The sequence below is a fragment of the Diospyros lotus genome, chromosome 13 (assembly GCF_014633365.1).
Source record: "Diospyros lotus cultivar Yz01 chromosome 13, ASM1463336v1, whole genome shotgun sequence".
Classification (NCBI taxonomy): Eukaryota; Viridiplantae; Streptophyta; class Magnoliopsida; order Ericales; family Ebenaceae; genus Diospyros; species Diospyros lotus.
Window position 1 is genome coordinate 30,567,236 of NC_068350.1, and position 20,303 is coordinate 30,587,538.

Genomic DNA, 20,303 nt, shown 5'->3' on the forward strand with positions numbered 1-20,303 from the left:
TCCTCCAAGTGTGTTTTTCTTAGTTACAGTCATGTTCAAGCTGAATATAAGTGTCTACACTCTTCTGGTCACGTTTATATTTCCAAACATGTAATCTTTAATCCTGAGGAGTTTCCATTTCCAAATTTGTTTCCTTCTTCATCCCTTACTCCTCGGTCAGTATCCAGTCCAGGCTTGTCTACTGCCATTTTGCATTCCTGTTCTTCTTTCCCTTCTGGTCATTCTCCTCTGGTAGCACCGCAACCTGATTCCTCTGGTTTCTTAATTTCTAGTCCTATCACTACTGTTGATTCTGCTGCTCCTGATCAGTCTTCTTCTTCTCTTGTTTCACCTGCTATTCCATTATCTAAAAAGGCTTCAAATCTTCCTACTCATCCTATGATTACCCGTGCAAAAGCCAAACAACTTTCTCTCACTTCTCCTTATGCCTTGGTGAGTTCTCTAGAGCCCCATTCTGCTCAAGAAGCTCTCTTCGACCCCAATTGGACTAAGGCCATGGAGGAAGAATATTCAGCTTTGCTAAGAAATCAGACTTGGGATCTTGTTCCGTTCTCCTCTGATATGAACATCATAGGCTGTAAATGGGTTTTTCGTATTAAATACAATCCCGATGGCTCTCTTCTCAAGTACAAAGCTAGACTTGTTGCTAAAGGGTTTCTCCAAAAACTTGGTATTGATTTTGCTAAAACTTTTAGTCCAGTTGTCAAGGCACCGACTATTAGGGTTTTATTTTCATTAGCTGTTACATATGGTTGGGATATTCAGCAAGTTGATGTGAATAATGCATTTTTAAATGGAGATTTTAATGAGGCAGTGTTCATGGAACAACCTGAGGGTTTTCTTGATCAATCTCATCCTTCCTATGTTTGTCACTTGAAGAAATCGCTCTATGGTCTTAAGCAAGCTCCAAGAGCTTGGTATACTAAGCTTCGAACTACTCTTCAAAGCTGGGGTTTTGTGCGATCAGTCTCAGATGCATCTCTCTTTATTAAGAGGACATCCAAGTTTGTTTTGTTTGTGCTTGTTTATGTTGATGATATCTTGATAACTGGGTCAAACTCTACTACCTTGCATGCTTTTATTGGTGATTTAGATAAACATTTTGCCTTGAAGACACTTGGTTCAGTCAACTATTTTCTTGGATTTGAGGCTTACCGAGTTTCCATTGGTCTTTATCTCACACAGTCCAAATATACTCTCGATTTACTCAAAAAGGCTGCTATGGTTGATTGTAAACCGTGTGCTGTTCCTTTAAGTTCTGCCACCTCGTTGACTGATGAAGGGGATTTGTTTTCTGATCCTACTCTTTATAGAACCATTGTCGGCTCTCTTCAATATCTTACATACACCAGGCCAGATGTTGCCTTTGTGGTAAACAAGCTGAGTCGATTCTTAAGTTGTCCTAAGGATCAACATTGGCAGATTTGTAAGAGATTACTTCAATATCTTAAGGGGACAGTAGGCCTTGGTTTGGTGTTTACTCCATCCTCTCTTGATTTGCCTCTTAGTGTTTATACGGATGCTGATCATGCTGGTTGCAAGATCACCAAGCGATCTACTAGTGGCTGGTGTGTTTTTCTTGGGAATAATCTTCTAGTTTGGGGTTCTAAGAAGTAAACCGTGGTTGCAAGATCGGTTTGAGAAGTTGAATATTGGGCTGTTGCCCAAGGGGTTACTGAAATACTATAGTTAAAATCTCTTTTTCATGAACTTGGTTTTTCATGTTCTGCTCCTCCTATACTGTGGTGTGATAATTTGGCAGCCAAGTCTATCTCTGAAAATCTAGTTTTTCATTCCAAAACTAAACACATAGAGATTGATGTTCATTTTGTTCGGGAAAAGGTTGAATGTGGTGCTGTTGAAATCCATTATGTTCCTACAATGTATCAAGTTGCTGATATTTTTACTAAAGCTCCTAAAGATAGGTTTCTATTCTTGTGTGGTAAGCTTGGTCTTCAAATGACTCCTGTGTATCAGCCTTTACCTACTGCAGAAGCAGCACTGCAGGATACTTTCAGGAGGTCTAAATTGAAGGGGAATGTTGAAGACACTAAAAGCAGCATTGATGCTGTTACAGAAGCAGCACTGCAGGATACTTTCAGGAGGTATAAATTGAAGGGGAATGTTGAAGACACTAAGGCAGTCGATCAGTTGTAGTTGTCTTGATATTGTTTGTCACTCTATATGTTGTGTTTGTAATTGGTTGAGTGTATTATTAGGATGTGGTTTCGATTGTAGAGGATTGCTAGCTTGATATGTTTATAGTTGCGGTAATCAAGGCTATATATACGGTAGCCTTTTTACTGTAATTGTATTGAGATTTATTCTGATTTTCTCAATCAAATATTGGACGAGGTTCTAGTTTTCTCTCTTGAGTTTTTCTCTCCCTCAATCTTCATTTACAACTGCTATGCTTGATTCCTGACCAATAGATACTCCTATAGACCCTAATGTTAGTTTATACCAGGACAACGGAAGCCTTTGGAGGATCCTTAGCGATATAGAAGACTAGTTGGGAAGCTTAATTACCTCACCATTACATGACCCAACATCTCTTTTTTTGTTAGTGTGGTGAGTTAGTTCTTAGACACCCCTTGTGACAAACATTGGCATGCTTTAGTGAGTATCTTTCTTAAGGTACATTAAGAGTGCTCTTAATAGAGGTTTCTTGTCTAAGAACAAAGGACACAAACAGGTTGTTGGATATACCAATGTAGGTTGGGTTGGTTGTCCTACAAAGGGGCACTCTACCTCGGGCTATTGCATTTTGGTCGGATTGGAGGTAATTTAGTGTGTTGGAAGAGTAAGAAGCAAAATGTTGTAGCTAGATCTAGCGTAGAAGTAAAGTATCGGGCCATGGCTTCAGGCACATGTCAGTTGGTTTGGCTCAAGCAACTTCTAAAGGAGTTGAGATTTGGAGATTCAGGGCTTATGCAGCTTACTTGTGATAATCAAACAACCATTTATATTGCCTCTAATCCAATTTTACATGAGCAGACTAAACACATATAGATAGGTTGTCACTTTGTGAGATAAAAGTTGATTTTGGGAGAGATTAGTAGCTCATTTGTTGGTTCTAATCACCGAACGGTTGATTTTCTTACACAACTTGACTACATTTGTACCAAGCTAGGCACAAGATGTATATGTGCCTACTTGAGGGGGATAATAACTTTATAGTGTTGCACATAGTTATTTGTTTTCCTTAGTTATCCCTTGTGGGATTATATATACACACACACACACACACACACATATATACCTAGCTATGAAAAAAATATTAAACACTTTTTTTCCTCAAAAACAATATAACTTATGAAGGACATGTATCGTTAGTCAAAAACATTCATTAGAACTTGTAGAGGAGAGATACTAAGGCTTTCTTATTACAATTGGATTATATCAAAGATTTGCATTAAGCGCTTACCTCTTTAGTCTTTTATGGATGAACTCATTGAGCACATCCAAGAGGAATTGCCTTGGTGTATGTTATTTGTAGATGATGTTGTCTTGATAGATGAGACAAAATAATGCATGAATAATCAACTTGAATTATAGAGAAACACCTTAGAATCCAAAAATTTTAAACTAAGTAGGTCAAAATTTGAGTATATGAATGTAAAGCTCAGTAAAAATGTAGGTGTTGATTGTGAAAATTGGAGATCAAGTTATTCCAAGAAAGATCACTTTCAATATCCTAGATCAATTGTCTAAAATGAAGGGAAGATTATGGAAGAGGTTACTAATAGAATCGAGTAGGGATGGTTAAAGTAGAGAAGTGTGTCCAACTTTTTATGCGATTATTAAATCCTTCTAAAGTTAAAAGAAAAGTTTTATCAGGCAATTATAAGACCATTTTTGTTGCATGGCTCAAGATGCTAGACAATTAAAGAGTTAACATGTGCAAAACATGAGTTTAGCTCAATGAGAATGCTACATTGCATGTGTGGTCATATAACAAACAACATCATATGTAATAAGGTTAGAATAACGCTTATTGAAGATAAGATAAGGAAATAATGATTAAGATGGTTTAGACACGTTACATGGTGACTTGGTACCACTTGTTAGGAAGATCAAATGTAGAAATAAATTCTGTAATTCCAACACAAGAACAAAATTAGAGATAGATTTAGCATGATTTGAAAATGCACCTACTTCTATTGGTGGAGTAAGAGCATAATCTACTATGTGAATACTTGGATACAAAATAGATCAACTATCTCACTTTCAACCCCAATACACCTAAACTCACCAATAAATGCCTCATCACCATCTATGATTCATATATGTGGCTCTATTTATAGAAAGAATAAAAACATAGGTCAAAAATCCTAAACTCACTGAGTTCTGGATTGGCTACAAAAATCCTCTCTCTACCATACTTTAGGTTAGATTATCTAAATTAAATTCAAGACAATCTCAACAATTACCCACCTTGGTTTGAAATTTTAAACATAGTGAAAATAAACAAAGTATCCATGTAACATCCCGCATCGAGCGATAGGAATGACCGAAACAACTTACCCTGACGGGCCTACACGAACTTCCCAGGGGGTCACCCATCATTGGATTGCCCCAGGTTAAGCACGCTTAACTTGGGAGTTCTTTGCCAACATTCAGCCCAAAAGGTATCCAGCTGGTGTTGTTTCCTTTCTTACACTATCCTCGATTTATACTAACCTCTCTGGGCTCTCGGGGTATTACATTCTTCCCCCCTTAAGCGCATGACGTCCTCGTCATGCGACCTTACAACTGGTCCCAGATCTTCTCCCCTTGGGGGCTGCCATCCTAGAAGCCTGCCAGAAGCCGCTCCTTGTACAGGCCCTCGAGCCCCGGCGCCACTCCCCGCCCTCATCGGACCGCCTTCGCCAAGGGTCGGCTCTGATACCATTTGTAACATCCCGTATCGAGCGATAGGAATGACCGAAACAACTTACCCTGATGGGCCTACACGAACTTCCCAGGGGGTCACCCATCATTGGATTGCCCCAGGTTAAGCACGCTTAACTTGGGAGTTCTTTGCCAACATTCAGCCCAAAAGGTATCCAGCTGGTGTTGTTTCCTTTCTTACACTATCCTCGATTTATACTAACCTCTCTGGGCTCTCGGGGTATTACAATCCACCTTCTCTAATATGTCCTAAATAGGGTGTTGATCCAATGCCATTACTAATACCTAGCGAAATTCCAACTACTTAACTAAGCTTGATCAAATGAGCCCTTATAGAGTTGAATCCAAATGGCTCAAAACCAAATTTGGACTAGAACTAAATCGAATCAACAACCCAAACTAGGACAACAAACCAAACCTGATTAAAAAGTGAATGGCTCAAATGGATTGATAAGACCACACCAAATTGGTTAATTCCCAATGTCAAAAAAGTCTAACAGACCAAAACTATCTCGATCCTATATTACACGGGCTCTGCATTTTTAGGCATTGTACGAGTGTCAACACAACATGATACTAATACTGGCATGGGATGTCACAGACTCTACATTTTCATGTCTATGTGTTTATTCTTGTTTTTGTATGCATTTAATTTACTTTTAATTTAAAAAAATAAAAATTAACAATTTATTTTGATTTATTATTTCTGTTAATTTGCTTTTAGCCTTTTAAAATATATGTTGGTATAAGATAACCCAAATTACCTACTTACCAATTACCATTTTATCTTACATGTAAGTAACATACCCTTAATTTTTAGTTATAGAAATAAAAGATTAAAGATTTGTAAGTGTAGGGGTAGGGTAGTAAGATTTATTATTCCTTATGTTGTATCCTAGTAATCCTGTCCTACGTTCGAACGCACACCCCAATATCCTAAAATTCATGAAAATGGCAAGTCCAACCTCTAAGTACATACTGTATCCAACACCCATACCCAAGTCCATGTAACATAGTCTAGATCACCATAGAAATGGGGTTAAATGCCATGTGGGGGGTATGTCTACATCACCATATAAAATAGTCTAGATCTCCATATAAATAGGCACATACCATATCCAGCACCCATACTCGAGTCCATGTAACATAGTCTAGATCACCATATAAATAGGGTTAAATGCCATGTTGGGTTACTATATCCACCAAAACACATCTAGATGTCAACAAACCACCTTGGACAAACTGGGTCATATACAAGAGCTAAATCAAAATACTCAAAATCAACTTATCTTCCAATTAGATCAAGCCAAAACTCTTGACGGGTCCTAGTGGGTTAGTGCTTATTGAACAGATGACTATAGGCAAGCTTCTCCTCTGAGGGCCCCTTGCAGGTTCTTGGTGCTGGTGCAAAAGAAGCCTAAAAAAGATTTGTCTGCTGCAATGGTGGTGCTGCTCTGACTATGAGGGAGATTGAACATAAATAGAACCGAGGATGTGAAGAAGTTGTGATAGCTACTAATGGAGCTCTCTGGCAACGAGATGGATTTTCTCACTGGGTTGACCAAACAGAACAATATTTCTGTTTTGTAACAGCGACTCTCCTCCTCTAAAAAGAAGAGAAATTTTCTATATTCAAAAATTCTTTGTAGTTAAAAAAGCTCTACCTGTTTGAGGCTCTAATAAACCAGCTCCGATAACCTTAGCTACCACTTGATAGGTATTGCTTTAGTTCCCAACACCCACACAAAATCAAAACCAGAGAAACAAATTTAACATGGTACCCCACGATCAAGGTAGGAGCTTAAATTCACTATGTAAGTAATGGAAAACAAAAAAGATAAACTATCTCACTTTCAACCTCAATACACCCAAGCTCACAATCTTACTGAGATTTTATAATGCTCACCATTTAATGTCATATTGCCATCTAAATATTATATATGAAGCTCTATTTATATACAGATAATATTAGTCAAGAATACTTAAATCAATTAGTTATTGACTGCCTATGGAAATCCCACCTCTACCATACTTTATGTTGTGTTATCTAAATTTGAATTGAAGACAATCTCAACAGTATGTGTGAGAAGAAGACCAATAGAAACACCTACAAGGCAAGGAGATGCAATGAAGGAAATTTGTAATGAAAGGAGAGGAAGACCAAGAAATTGGTGGAAAACCTTTAGACATGACATAGGATATAATAACCTTATAGAGAATACAACCATGGATAGAGTAAATTGGAAATCAAGAATTCATATACCCACCTCATCTAGTGGGATTAAGGCTTGTGATTATTGTTGTTGTTGTTGCATGATTTATTATTGTATTGATGGTAATATGATTGATTTTTTTAATAATACATATATAATTTATTATCCATTTACCATTGTAACAAGTTTTATGACCCTCCCCCAACCCTGACAAAGCATGGAGAGCCTCGTACATTGTACTACCATATCAATTATCCTCATTCACTACCATCTCATGAAACTTTTCCATATTAAAATGGTATTGAAACTTTTTCTCATTATTCCCTTACTAGAGGGTTGTTTCAAAAAGGGCATCAAGTATAAAATTTTGCAACATTATTCTTTTGTATGGATTGTATTGTTAATGTGACTTTTAGAAGTCAATTGACGTTATAAATGTTGTGTCACTAACCTTAACTTAATTAGGGTAAGGTGCAGTTAATGAAAATAATGATGTAACAAGTTGACCACACAATATTATTAAGATTAAAAGTTCTAAAACAGTAGTAATATAATCCATCCACTAATATTAATGAATATTAACATTAACAAAAAAAAAAAAAAAACTTACTAATAAAAATTGAAAAAAAACTAACTAATTCTCTTTATAATTGCAATCACCAATAAACTTCATAATCATACTAAAAATAATATTTTATTATAATAAATTGTTTTCCATAAATAACATTAAATGAATTGTTACATATGTTCAACCAAAATATATATCAAACAAACATGAATGGATGTTATCAAATACATTTTCATGTATTTCAATGAAAAAAATACTTTTATGTGTTTCTTTCCAGTCTTGACAAAACAGCATGAATTATCAAATGCCATTCAATATATATTTTTGTAACCAAAATGAACCAAAAATAGAAAACTATTATAGAGAACAAAAACATAAAAGCAACAGTATTGTCAAACAGCCCCTAAGTTATGAACCTATTTCATAAATCACTAAATGCCTAGCTTGACAAGAAACTTACTGATGTATCTACGCAGAATCCCTTCAAAGTTTTTAGGAGCAAATCTGCCCTTAACAACCAACCTCTGCTGCCCATCAAGAGACCCAGTAGTTCCCATTTCAGCAAGCAAGAAAGTCATCACGTGCTCTGGCTGCCTGTGCATCCTGAAATGGACAAAACAAACAAATAAAAAAAGAATTTTCAAGTTATTTCAGCAAGAATCCCATTTCAGCCTAACAATTATGGATGGAAAGGTTCTGTTTTTCCTTTTTCCCCTCAAGTTTATAAGATTACACATTCACCTATGGAAAAAGTGAAGACCAGACATGCACAAATAAGTAGGTGATTTGGAAGGCATGGCCACAGAAATAAACTAATTACTGGGAATTGATGTTCTCCTTTCAAATATAGCAAGTTGAAAGGAAATAGGGAAGAGGGGGACTGAGCAGAACACATACAAAAGTTTAATGATTAAAGCCCTGTAAAAGAACCACTGTGATGGTAGCCGAGCAGTTCGAGAGTACCCCCATGTCACTTGGGTCTAGGGTTTAAACCTTAAACCCATCTTGCTTGAGGGATGACCTAGACCCGTGATGCCAAAATAAATGGTACAGGGGGCTAGGGTGACAGACCCGCCTTCTTGATAGTAGTTATGGCTCAAACCAGACATTCTTTGGCAAGGAAGAGCCCTCATGGTCACACCTAGAGGAAGTTGCTATGCTGGTCACCCCACCTTCTTCTTTATTTACCAAAAAAATAAAAAAAGAAACCCTATAAAGTAGAATGTGAATAAAAGAAAAAAACAGTTAACTAATGCATCTAGTGAGCTCATATGATTCTATAATACGAGCACCCTGCTATGAGTGCTGGATTGGGATGTCTCTATAGACTTGATTTGCTTAGACCCTTAAACTTAGGAAAAGTAGGTCATGGGTACATAACATCTGTGTGAACATCTTGACATACTATGTATTGTATAGCATTGCTATATGAATGATATTATCATTTACAAATATACATGAAACTAAATGTAACCTACAGAAAAAAAAAATCATATTTCTATTTGTCATCCATGTAAGAGTCTCTAAAATTTTCTTTTATCAAATATAACCTTCTTTTGTTTCAATTATCCTAAAAAGTAGAGGATTCAAGTATCCAATTTTGATACAGGTGTCAAATACATATCCCATTGCCCTTACCCTTTTATATGTTATATAGAAAAGCAATGTAACATAGGCAAGGCCAATGACCTAGACAATTCTCAGTTCTAGTTTACACACCTAGAGTACATAATATAATAACTCATGTCAAGAATAATGGAAAAAAATAAAATGAGCCTAAAGAAGAGAGATGGTTAAGAAGTTTAGTCTGGAATCTCACATGTTCAATGGCTTGAACCCTTATATAAAATTCAGTAAGCACATCTAAAGCGCATACATGATTCCCAAGAATAACAGAGGAAGAAGATGACAAACAAAATTAAGTAGTTCATTTGGAATCACATACAATCAATTCCCTGGAACCACTCTCAGTTTCATTCTACACACCTAAAGTGAATGTATCATCCAATAAGATCAAGAATAATGAAGAAGACCACTATGAACCTAAAGAAGATGATAAACCAACTTAAACAAGTTCATTTGTAAATTGTCCTTTACCTGAAAAAAAAAAAAAAAAATAGTTCATCTGTAATCACATACCATCTATGCTCCAAACCTTTTAATTTCCAGTTCACACACCTACAATCTACCATATAGTACCTAATTCTTGTTTCCAAAAAGAATGTGTCTCAGAACCTGTTCAAGTAGAAAAACTATCTTAAATTATTTTGATCACCCCTTGATGGCAACCAAAATTGAATAATCCCAGCCGTTAATAACAAACAAGAGATTCTTTTATTCTTTGCCAAAATCTAATCTTCATGTATTAGATAAGAAAAATAGCCTCGTTTTAGAACACATGATAATTATCAATTCACACAAATTACTAGTTTGAAAATTATAAAGACCAATAGATTGTCAAACTCTATAATGTTGTGACAACCAAAAAATTTTGGAAGGTTTGGGATAGAAGAGTCTATAGCACATAAGATATATGAAGATTAATGTATTTATACCAAACAAAGAATATTTATTAAAGGCATAGTAAAGAAATGTTAACCAATATAAAAAAAAAAAAAAATGGACATGTAGCATTTGTCTCACCCAACATCAGCAATCAACAATTTCAGAGCATTGTGACTGTGGACAGTTCAAAAGTGCAAATCCAAAGGGAAGGAGGAGGGGGGTTGTCTTTTGATAAATGGAAGCCACAAAGAATAGTTGAACATACGTCTTGCACGAATCCATGAAATTCACAAAGACAGTCTTTTTTGTGCCTTCTCGAAGAACTTGTGGTGGCCTCATAACAGTCCTACGCCTGTCCCCAGCAAGCTCTGGATTATTTTCCCGAAGGATATGGAACACTCTGCTAAGAAGCTGCACAGTTACATGAATCATGGACAATATGTCATTCAACGGGAAGGAAAGATGATAAATAATAGTCGTTGTTATTATTACTGTAAGAGATGGACAAAAAATACTCTCTGTGTATTCATAATGCTGCCCATTACACCAATATATACAGTCTAGATCCTAGGATTATACTCTAGGAAATTCTACTTTCCATATTTACATAGTTGATTATCCTATGCCTTCCATATTTACAACAATGAATGCTCTAGATCTAGTTTCTAGCAAGGAAAAGGCCACTCAATCACAACCAAGATCAACAGGGCAACAGATAAAGGAAGCAACAAGTAAAGGAGGTCATACTTACAATCCATCAAGTGAAGAAGTACAACAAAGTTATAGTCCATACACCAAGATTAGTCCAGACAAATACTACAGATGTGGGAAACCAGGACAAGGTTCAAATGAATGTCCAACTAGAAAATCCATGAATTTGGGAGAATTTGAGGAAGAAGACAACCAAATGAAAGGAGGAGAGGATACTGTATTATATGAAGGAGTTGAATTTGCTGAAGATGGAGAAACGAGTCAACTGTGTAGTGTGAAAACTTTTTCATGCACCATAGATAGAAGACCGGACTCAATGACTTAACATCTTCCAGACATGTTGCACAATTAATTGGAAGGTTTGTGACCTAATGATGCAGAAAACGAACCAAAGAAACAACAATAATCCCGATTAACCAAAACCAATATCAATATTCTATATTATTCATCAAAGTCTGATATACATCACCAAATGATTATTTATTGAAAAATGAATAGGAAAAATATGAATATTCTTCCTCACTTTCTATTGATCTGTAGGGTGAATTATATATACAAAAAAATCCTAAGAACTCTCCTAAATTACAAGAATAGATTACATAGCCCGGGAGGTGGCTAAGGCCTTCTTGGACTGGGTGGCTAAATTGCATGGAACTCCTAAGACCATCATTTCAGATAGGGACCGGATTTTCACTAGTGTGATGTGGCAGGAGTTGATGAGGTCACTGGGAACAAAGCTGAGCATGTTAACTGCTCATCACCCTCAAACGGATAGGCAAACTGAGAGGGTGAACCAAAGTCTCGAGACTTACCTAAGGTGCATATGTCTCTTGCAGCCTAAGGAGTGGCATAAATGGTTGGCCCTGGCCCAGTGGTGAGTGGTATGTGGTGGTACAATACCGCCCACCACTCTTCCATCAAGATGACTCCTTTTGAGGCCTTATTTAGGTACCAGCCACCTGTGCTACCGGGAGTTGGGAAAGAATCCAATGTGGCAATTGTGGATAACTATTTGCAGCGAAGGAGGGAGATGATTCAGCAGCTGAAGCAGGAGTTGTCTTCAGCTCAAAACCACATGAAACAATTTGTAGACAGGAGGAGGAGTGAACGAGAGTTTGGGGTGGGAGATGAAGTGTACTTGAGGTTGAGGTACCATCACCTGAAGTCCCTTACCCGTGGAAAAGCAACCAAGCTCAGCCCTAAGTACTACGGGCCATTTCCTATAGAAGCTAAGGTTGGGAAGGTGGCATATCGGCTGGGGTTGCCTGCTGGATCACTCATTCACCCTGTATTCCAATTTCGTTGTTAAAAAGGGCAGTGGGTGGGCAACCAGTGAGTGTTGTTCTGCCTGTCATTCCTGAAGAGATTGGCCAAACAGTGGAATCGAAGGTTATCTTGGATAGGAGAGTGATATACAAACATGGGGCTTCCCTCATTCAAGTGTTAGTCAGGTGGCAGGGAAAACCTTCGGAAGAAAACACTTGGGAGTACCTCCCAGATCTTCTCAAGCAGTTTCCAAGAGCAGCTAACCTCCTTAATATTTCTTGAGGACAAGAAATTGATTAAGGCGGGGGGGAAATGTCACGAGAAGACCCTCTTTTCGAGTTATTTTAAATTTTCTTGTTGCCAATTATTGCTTATTACTGCTTGCTGTTATTTTCACTATTGTACCCCTAAGTTAGTAGATTAGGTCTTCATTTTACTGTTGTAACTTCTAGAAGGCAGGTAGTTATGGCCACATGCAGGGAAGTTAGAGATTCCCAAGTTTGTTAGGGGAGTAGGGCCCACCTTGGCAAGAGAATCTTTTCCCCAGGCACTGGTATAATTCCCCTAGTCATGTAAGGGGAAGGAATTATGAAAAATATCAGAATTCTCACAATCTCTCTTCCTATTCTCTTTGCTTCTCTCTGTTCATTTCTTCATTCTCATTAATTCTTCCTTTTCTCTATGTTCTATTACCTGTTTGGGGCGTAAAGTCCTCCTAATTCTTATTGGAATTAGAGAGGAAGGGTATTGTCAGGCTTAGGCCATGACAATAGCCTTGCATCCTTATATGTTGCGTTGCATTGCATGGTTACTATTCCATGCGACAGATTTATCCGCGGGATGTACATCCACAAGCTCGGGTGATGTGAGGACCATCTTGAGGACTCGAGTGACGGGGGGACCATCCCGAGAGAACTTTGGCTCGGTTGTTGCGAGAGCTTTGGGCTCAGGAGCATTTGACTCCCGATATGCTAGCCGGTTCATGGTTGTATGCAGGTTTGTATAGAACGTTGGGTACCAGTCTGTGTCTTTTGTGAGGACCCTTGGTTCATTAGTTGTGCATTGTCGCATGTGTTATTTTGTGGCCTAAGTTGTGGTTCATGGCACGGTTTGTGTGCGATATATGGGCAAGGTAGTCTCTAGCCTTGTAGCCTTTTTGTTTCCTTATATTTGTTGAGTCTTGTGACTCACTCTTGCTCTCCATCATTTCAGGTAGGGGAAAAGAGAAGGTCAAGGGCAGTGTTTGATCCGACAGGGTAGAGTGTGTACAGGATAATCCTAGTCGAAGACCTTGGGAGAGTGGTTGTTCTTCTTGGGTGCGGGAGGATGTCATTTTGTTCTTTTTGTCGTTGTGTATGGTACCCTAGCGACTGGCTAGTGGTTCTTGTTGTGTATGATCTCCTCGGTACTTGACAACTTATCTATGTATATTATGCTTCCGCTGTGTTTCTGTATGTCTTTTTATCACTTCTCTAGGGACTCCACCTTGGCTTCCTTGGCTTAAGGGTCGCCGGGTTGGGGCTCCTTACATGTTCATTTGAACATTTGGATGATCAATCCATCACCAAAGGTAGCCCAAGAGTTGTTACTAGGAAGATCAAGAAGTCTTGTTTTAAATGAGTCCAAAAACAAAAACAAAAAAAGAGAAAAAAAACTCTTAATTTGGATATCTCTAGAATTGATGATGCCATTTTGTTGACAGACTGTCAAGGGAGGCTCATTTTTACAAGTCAACATTTAACAAGCTTTGAAAGTCACCTTGAAATCTTGATCAAATTGCTTTGAGCGAAAATACTCTTAATTGTGACTTTTCCTATTCTTAGAGGGATGTTTCAAGACTATCTATTTAGTTTCTCATATAAGATTTTTGGGATATTATTGTTAATCAGATTATACACAAGAAGTTGAATTGCCATTGTGCTTTCTTCTCTAAGTTTCTGCATCACTTTGGTGCATTTCATTGAGTGGTGAACTATCTTTAGAATTTCTGTATCTTGTTAGCGGATTCCAAGGGGGTGGTAACTGCTTGCCTCTGTATCTCTAAGTTAGGTTGTGGGGTTTTATCTATCCTAACCCAAGTTTCAATTTCCATCATTGTTACACTTCAATCTGTTTGGCATTGTTTCGAGGCCTTCCTGTTATCATTTTTCAGAGTTTCATATGCAGATTTCATAGTCCAGAATCTCATTTTCTTCTCGTTTTAGAATTATAGCAATCAGATGAGTACACAGCGAGATATTTCTGGAAATAGATAAGCTGCATTTAGTCGGCAAATTTCCTTTTCAAATTCCCTCTCTTCTCTTGTTTCATATCAAAAATTATCTTAACTAATAGGTAGATATTATATGATTTCATCAGATAAGTTATTAAAATTTTTAGTTTGAGGCAAGTTAGGTTTCCTTTCTCTATATATACCCTATGTGAGATTCATTGTAAACCTATGCTTTCCATGATACAATTCTTATTCTTTATACTTTCTAGAGTTGCTAGAGTTGTCTTTTCTTGTTTATATAAGATTAAGACTTAGACTTAAGCCATTACAAAGTTCCATCCTACGTTAGAAGATCACTCAAATCATAGGAGCATAAAACATACCTCCTCATACTCATAATCTCGATCACTTCCTTCCCATGGATATTGTTGTTGTAAAGTGATTTCTTCTCCCTCTTCATTCTCACCTACAAGATTATTACCTTTATATCCAGAACAATGATCAAAGCCTTTTTAAGTACAACCATATGGCATAAACTTGTAAGGTTAGCAGTTTGGTAAACTGAGGTAAAAAAGTTATAGAATGGAAAATTAGAATTCACTTAACCATAAAAAGAAAAACAGAAAATTAGAATTCATGTAGCAGACCCCACATAGTGGGACAAAGGCTTGATATGTTGTTTTAGGTATAAAGGATATAACGTGTTACCATTGAGATCTTCTCCCATGTCAACATTCTCTTCATCCAAGGAATCGGTTTCTACCTGCAACAACAGTGTCAACCTATTAACAAACAGGTAATCACAGTTTTGTGCACTAGTTGTGAACTTGATAACTCACTGGCTTCTTTTTCTTCTTTTTCAAACCAACGAATGCATTTTCAACTCCCTCAGAAACTGCATGCACAGGTATACATCTCCATAAACATTAATGTAATAACATGAAGTGAACAGCTGCAACTAGCTCTAAGAAGATAATTTTCTAGAACGTGCATATAAACACAAGGTTGTCTATATTACAAACGGTAGCATCTATTAGTCTTATTCAGATTGGTGTGACATCGATTCTATTGTATGGCACAACATGTCGGGCAATAAAGCACCAACATGTGCCAAAAAAAAGGATAAATGAGATGAGAAGTTATGGTGGGGGCATGAACATACAGAAAGGGAAAATTGGATATGGGGTTACCTATACTATAATATATAAGCAAACACCTACTTTTGGGGTTATGAAGCCCTTTTCAATGAAGTATTTTCCTAAAATACCCTTTCTGTATATTGATTAAAAAATAAAAATTAACTAAGCCTTTTGGTATTATGAAGCCCTATCAATAAAGTATTTTCCTAAAATATCCTTTATGTATATTGGCTGAAAAATAAAAAATTAACTACATTAACAAGATTTGAACTCTTTACCCCTGAATAATAATTGATTTCTCAAAGAACATTACCACTACACCCTATCAATAAAGTATTTTCCTAAAATACCCTTTATGTATATTGGTTAAAAAATAAAAATTAACTACACTAACAAGATTTGAACTCTTAACCCTGAATAATAATTGATTTCTCGAAGAACATTACCACTACACCAAGGATCATTTCGTTTAAAATTTTGCCTAAAAAAATTAAAAAGTAAACTATCAAGCACCACCTAATAAACTTTCATTTAAATTTTTTCTTTTTGCACATGCATAGTATAGTCCACCTCTCTAGTTTATAATAAGGTTAGAGTGGTTCTTATGGAGAATAAGATGCGTGCAACATGATTAAGATGGTTTGGTCATGTCAAAATAATACTAATAGATGCTACTATAAGGAGAGTGGATGAAATGGAAGAAGTTGATAGCAAAATAGGTAAAAGAAAACCAAGAAAAAATTGGTGGGAAACTCTTAAGCATGACATGTCCTATAACGAGCTTATAGAAGCTATAGTCAGAGCTAGAAATGATTGGTGAGTTAGAACCCATATAATGAACCCCACTAATGGGAATATAACTTGGTGTGTTGCAGTTTTGAGCATACAAACATAAACAATAACAGAAAAGTTTGGACATGTATTCTTGAAAGGCATCTTAAACATACTTGAAAGGTCCTCAATTGTCTCAGCTAATTTGCCAGAGGCATCTGGCCCAGCATCCTGGTTGACTGGCTTCTTTTTCTTCTTCTTCTTAGTAGGATCAAATGGTAAAATCTGAAAAATAGTAACTCAATACTAAAACCTTATATGAACTTATAAAAGATGAAGCAATTAGGATAATAGACCAGATTCAACTACAAAAGTAGAAGATAAAAATCATGCTGGGTCAACTGCTTCCCCTCATGGTTATTTGGGTTTCAAATCTTCCAACAGTTAAATACTCCCGGGGGAGGGAGGGAGTGGGGAAAACGAACAGAGGAAACAAGGTTCATGCATACATTTCATGAGAAGTTGAGCCAATGAAAGGTGATGGACGTGCACCTATGTTTTGTCTAAACATGCTTGACTGAATGAGGTACAAATACTGCAAAACATCCACAAAAGCCATAGCAATTATGAGAAATACTTCTGATTGTATGTGAAGCAGTACCAAATATGAAACAAATGATGACAAAGAACTTACTATTTAAGTAGTTTAGTGACATACATATAATAAATGAATTGAAACAGCACATGGCAGTAAATGGTTTGTAACATGGATATAATGCTAAGTGCGACTTAGGAAAAGAATAGCCACATTCATAAACATTAACATTTAGGAAAAGTAAATTGCATGAACATATGAGGCTTACTTCTTATGCCAAGCAATCTAACCCAAACAACAAAAACAAGGGATACAACATATGTATCTTTTTGACAAGTAGGAGTATATGACAAAACTAAGGCATATCAGTCCTCTGAGTGCAGTAGGTGCACGCTTATACCTTCAACATTCAGAACCAAATTTTTAACAGATCTATAAATAGGGTTTCCCATTGTCCCCCATTCCCCACCAAAACAGCCCCTCCAATGTGCTTGATCGAATTAGTACCCAGTTTAATATTACATCTATAATGATAAAAAAAATTAGTATTTCTGTAAAAAATTAAGAATTTGGAAAACTATCATATAACATATTACTCTCATGCCACCTTTATTTTTGTACACAAATTTTATCTTAAAATAGTGAGGCATATATTTAAACTTAAAAGTCACTCAAGGGGGGAAGAGTCATATATTTCTGCTGAACTCCTCACAAAAAAAAAAAAAAATGGACATCCAAATACACATAAAACTAAACATGCATATTTAGACAATAAATATTATCATAAATTTTCTCTATATTTCCTGATTTCTATAACACCAGATGTAATAGATAATCATTTGCTTATCTGTTGGGATGATGAAGGGGTAAAACTTGAACGATTAAAAATATATGTCTTCTTATTTAAGATTTTCAAGTTTTATCACAATTTTTTACGCTTCTATTCTATCAAGTTCACAAAGTAAATCTTTAAATTTTATTCTATATATTTTGTTTAAGAAATATAGCATAAATATTTGGACTAATTTTCCCCATCTTACCTAAATTTCTGGCTCCGTGCCACCTATAAAGTATGTACTGGAAAAAACTATCATTCTGATCAACGAAACTCCTTCTACATAGCCAGAAACCAATTATAATACCAGTTAGATTAGAATTTCAAACGTGACAAACACGATTTTCACCATCATATTTATTATAAGAAGGAGTAAACGTTTCAATTGATTAAGTTTCTTCATGATTCTATTCACTGTCTCCCGGATAAATATTTCTACAGCTTCTAAACATTTCTTAACGACACCATACATAAAAACAGAAAAGTTACACGTAAAAAGGCCGAGTAAACGGAGACTCACGTCTGGAACATCTTCTTTGGCTTCTATCTTACTTTCTTCGGCCATGATTGAACCGAAATCTGCAGGGAAACTCCAAAAGTGAGCAGAATGGAAAAAAACAAAAAAAATCAAGCCCTGGAAAGATTAAATCCTCCCTCGACAATCATCCGTTAAAAATAGCTCAAAATTGAATTGGAAAGAGAGAAAGAGAGATCAAACGAGTGAAAATTGCCTGATGATTTCCAAGTCGAGTGGGAAGATGACCGAAATCCGCAAAAATAGCAGCTGATACGTATATTTTCCTTCGTTCAAAGCTTGATCTCAACCACTTTTTTGGTTCCGATTCGTTTCTATTCTTCAGGCTTCGGCATTTTGAAGCAGTGTCTAAATTCTATAGGCGCGTCCCTAACACCCCGTTTGGCTTCACGTATAAGACAAAAATGACATTTTTTTTATAAAATTCAAATGATTTTTAATTGTATTCTTAAAGGTAAAATATGTAAGAAGGCGATGCGCGGGGAATCCGTCCAAAATATCGACTCGAAAGAGATGAGATTTACGCTATATTTTTATAAAATAAAGATATATTAATTAAAATTATGATATAAATTTTTAAAAAATAAAATTTCTCATAAAGGCTTAATAGGTTTAAAAATGTGTTGAATGACATTAATTATCTTATAATTAAAATATTTTTATAGTAAAATTAACACAAAATTATTCATATATTATTATATTAACAAAATGATTGAGGTATTCAAATAGTAGACATTATTTCCTTTTAAACATCTCACATTATTATTATATTTATATAATATTTAAAATTAAAATTAAAAATAAACAAGATTAACTGGTCTAATTTTTTGACCAGTTTAATCATTGTAGGACAATCATAGTTAAATTAACTATTATTTTTAATACTTTTAAAAAAAAGTGCTTAAAAAATAATAATTTTTGGTAAGTCATTAATTACAAACAAAAATATATAAATATGAATTTACATATTATGATTGTTAGAGCTTACAAATACTTTAAAAATTTATACACACAAATATTTGTTTAGTTAATCGAAGAATCACTTTAACTTCCTCAACATAAGTATTAAACATGGTGAAAACTTATTCTCTTTAAAAAGATTTGTTATTCATTTATATATAGATATCGACTTAAATTTTTTAATAATTTATTAATTTAATTTCTTCAAAAGAGTAACACCTAGTGTGGTGCCCCAATAATCGGAAAGGAGTGAGACATGAAGCAAATCAGCTTAAGCTTCGGAAGCAGTCTTCGGAAGAATGGGAGCGATCTTCGGAAGAATATCTGGCGTAGCTTCTGAAGGCGTGGCAGCATATCTTCGGAAGGTGATCTCTTAGGTTCGCAAAGAAACAATTTTGAGAAGTTCGGAAGATGTCTTCAGAAGCTATCTTCCGAACTATCATGTATGGTTGATTGTTGATCTCTATATAAGGCCAACCTTATTACTCCAAAAGGATTTTTTTTTTTGAACAATGGTATTTTCTCTAACTACTTATCTTCCGAAGATCTTAGTTTCCTTCCCTTACTTAAGTGCCCCTTTCGTACTCACTTAAGCTTCGGAGGGTCTTCGTGGGAAAAGTCCCACAAGCCTTCTAACTATTCTCTTATAGAAGATTACCATCGGAAGATCACATTCGGAAGATTACCTCAACAACCATCTTTTGGCAACAGATTTTCGGAAGACCTTGAGAAGCATCAGATCACCTTCGAAAGTTCTAATCATATTCTTCGGAAGCTCTCCCTCAATACACTTCGGAAGGACCACCCTACTCTTCGGAAGACGTCATATACTGGGCTTCGGAAGGAGTAGCTTCAAAAGCGGGTTGCAGAATTGTTATTTGTTCCGATCTCGAGGTCAACGGCATTTACGCACGCTCCACTCATAAAAGTTTTTAATTATTGTATTTTGACAATAACACCTAAAAACCCATGTTCCAAAGGCATATGATCCCTTAAAAAATTGAGCATTTTATAAGAGTAGTGACCTTAAATGGGCGTTTGGTACGAGAGAAAATTTTAAATTCCTGAAATTCATAATTCTTGAGAATGTTTTTGAAAAT

General features: G+C 36.0%; 1 protein-coding gene across 5 annotated transcripts in view; it reads right to left on the bottom strand.

Annotated features, from left to right (window-relative positions):
- LOC127789138 (eukaryotic translation initiation factor 2 subunit beta-like) overlaps positions 1-18,607 on the bottom strand; it is a 30,861-nt gene extending 12,254 nt beyond the window's left edge. For 2 of the 5 annotated variants that reach the window (XM_052317936.1, XM_052317933.1), the window contains exons 1-8: positions 18,440-18,607; positions 18,229-18,287; positions 16,455-16,563; positions 15,208-15,263; positions 15,077-15,131; positions 14,752-14,849; positions 10,445-10,590; positions 8,135-8,277 (exon numbers count right to left, since the gene is read on the bottom strand). In XM_052317936.1, the coding sequence (XP_052173896.1) occupies positions 8,135-8,277; positions 10,445-10,590; positions 14,752-14,849; positions 15,077-15,131; positions 15,208-15,263; positions 16,455-16,563; positions 18,229-18,273 (652 nt within the window). In that variant the 5' untranslated portion in view covers positions 18,274-18,287; positions 18,440-18,607. The remainder of the gene's footprint in view (positions 1-8,134; positions 8,278-10,444; positions 10,591-14,751; positions 14,850-15,076; positions 15,132-15,207; positions 15,264-16,454; positions 16,564-18,228; positions 18,288-18,439) is intronic. The other 3 variants (XM_052317934.1, XM_052317938.1, XM_052317937.1) reach the window with 3 other exon arrangements.
- Positions 18,608-20,303: the final 1,696 nt, after the last annotated feature.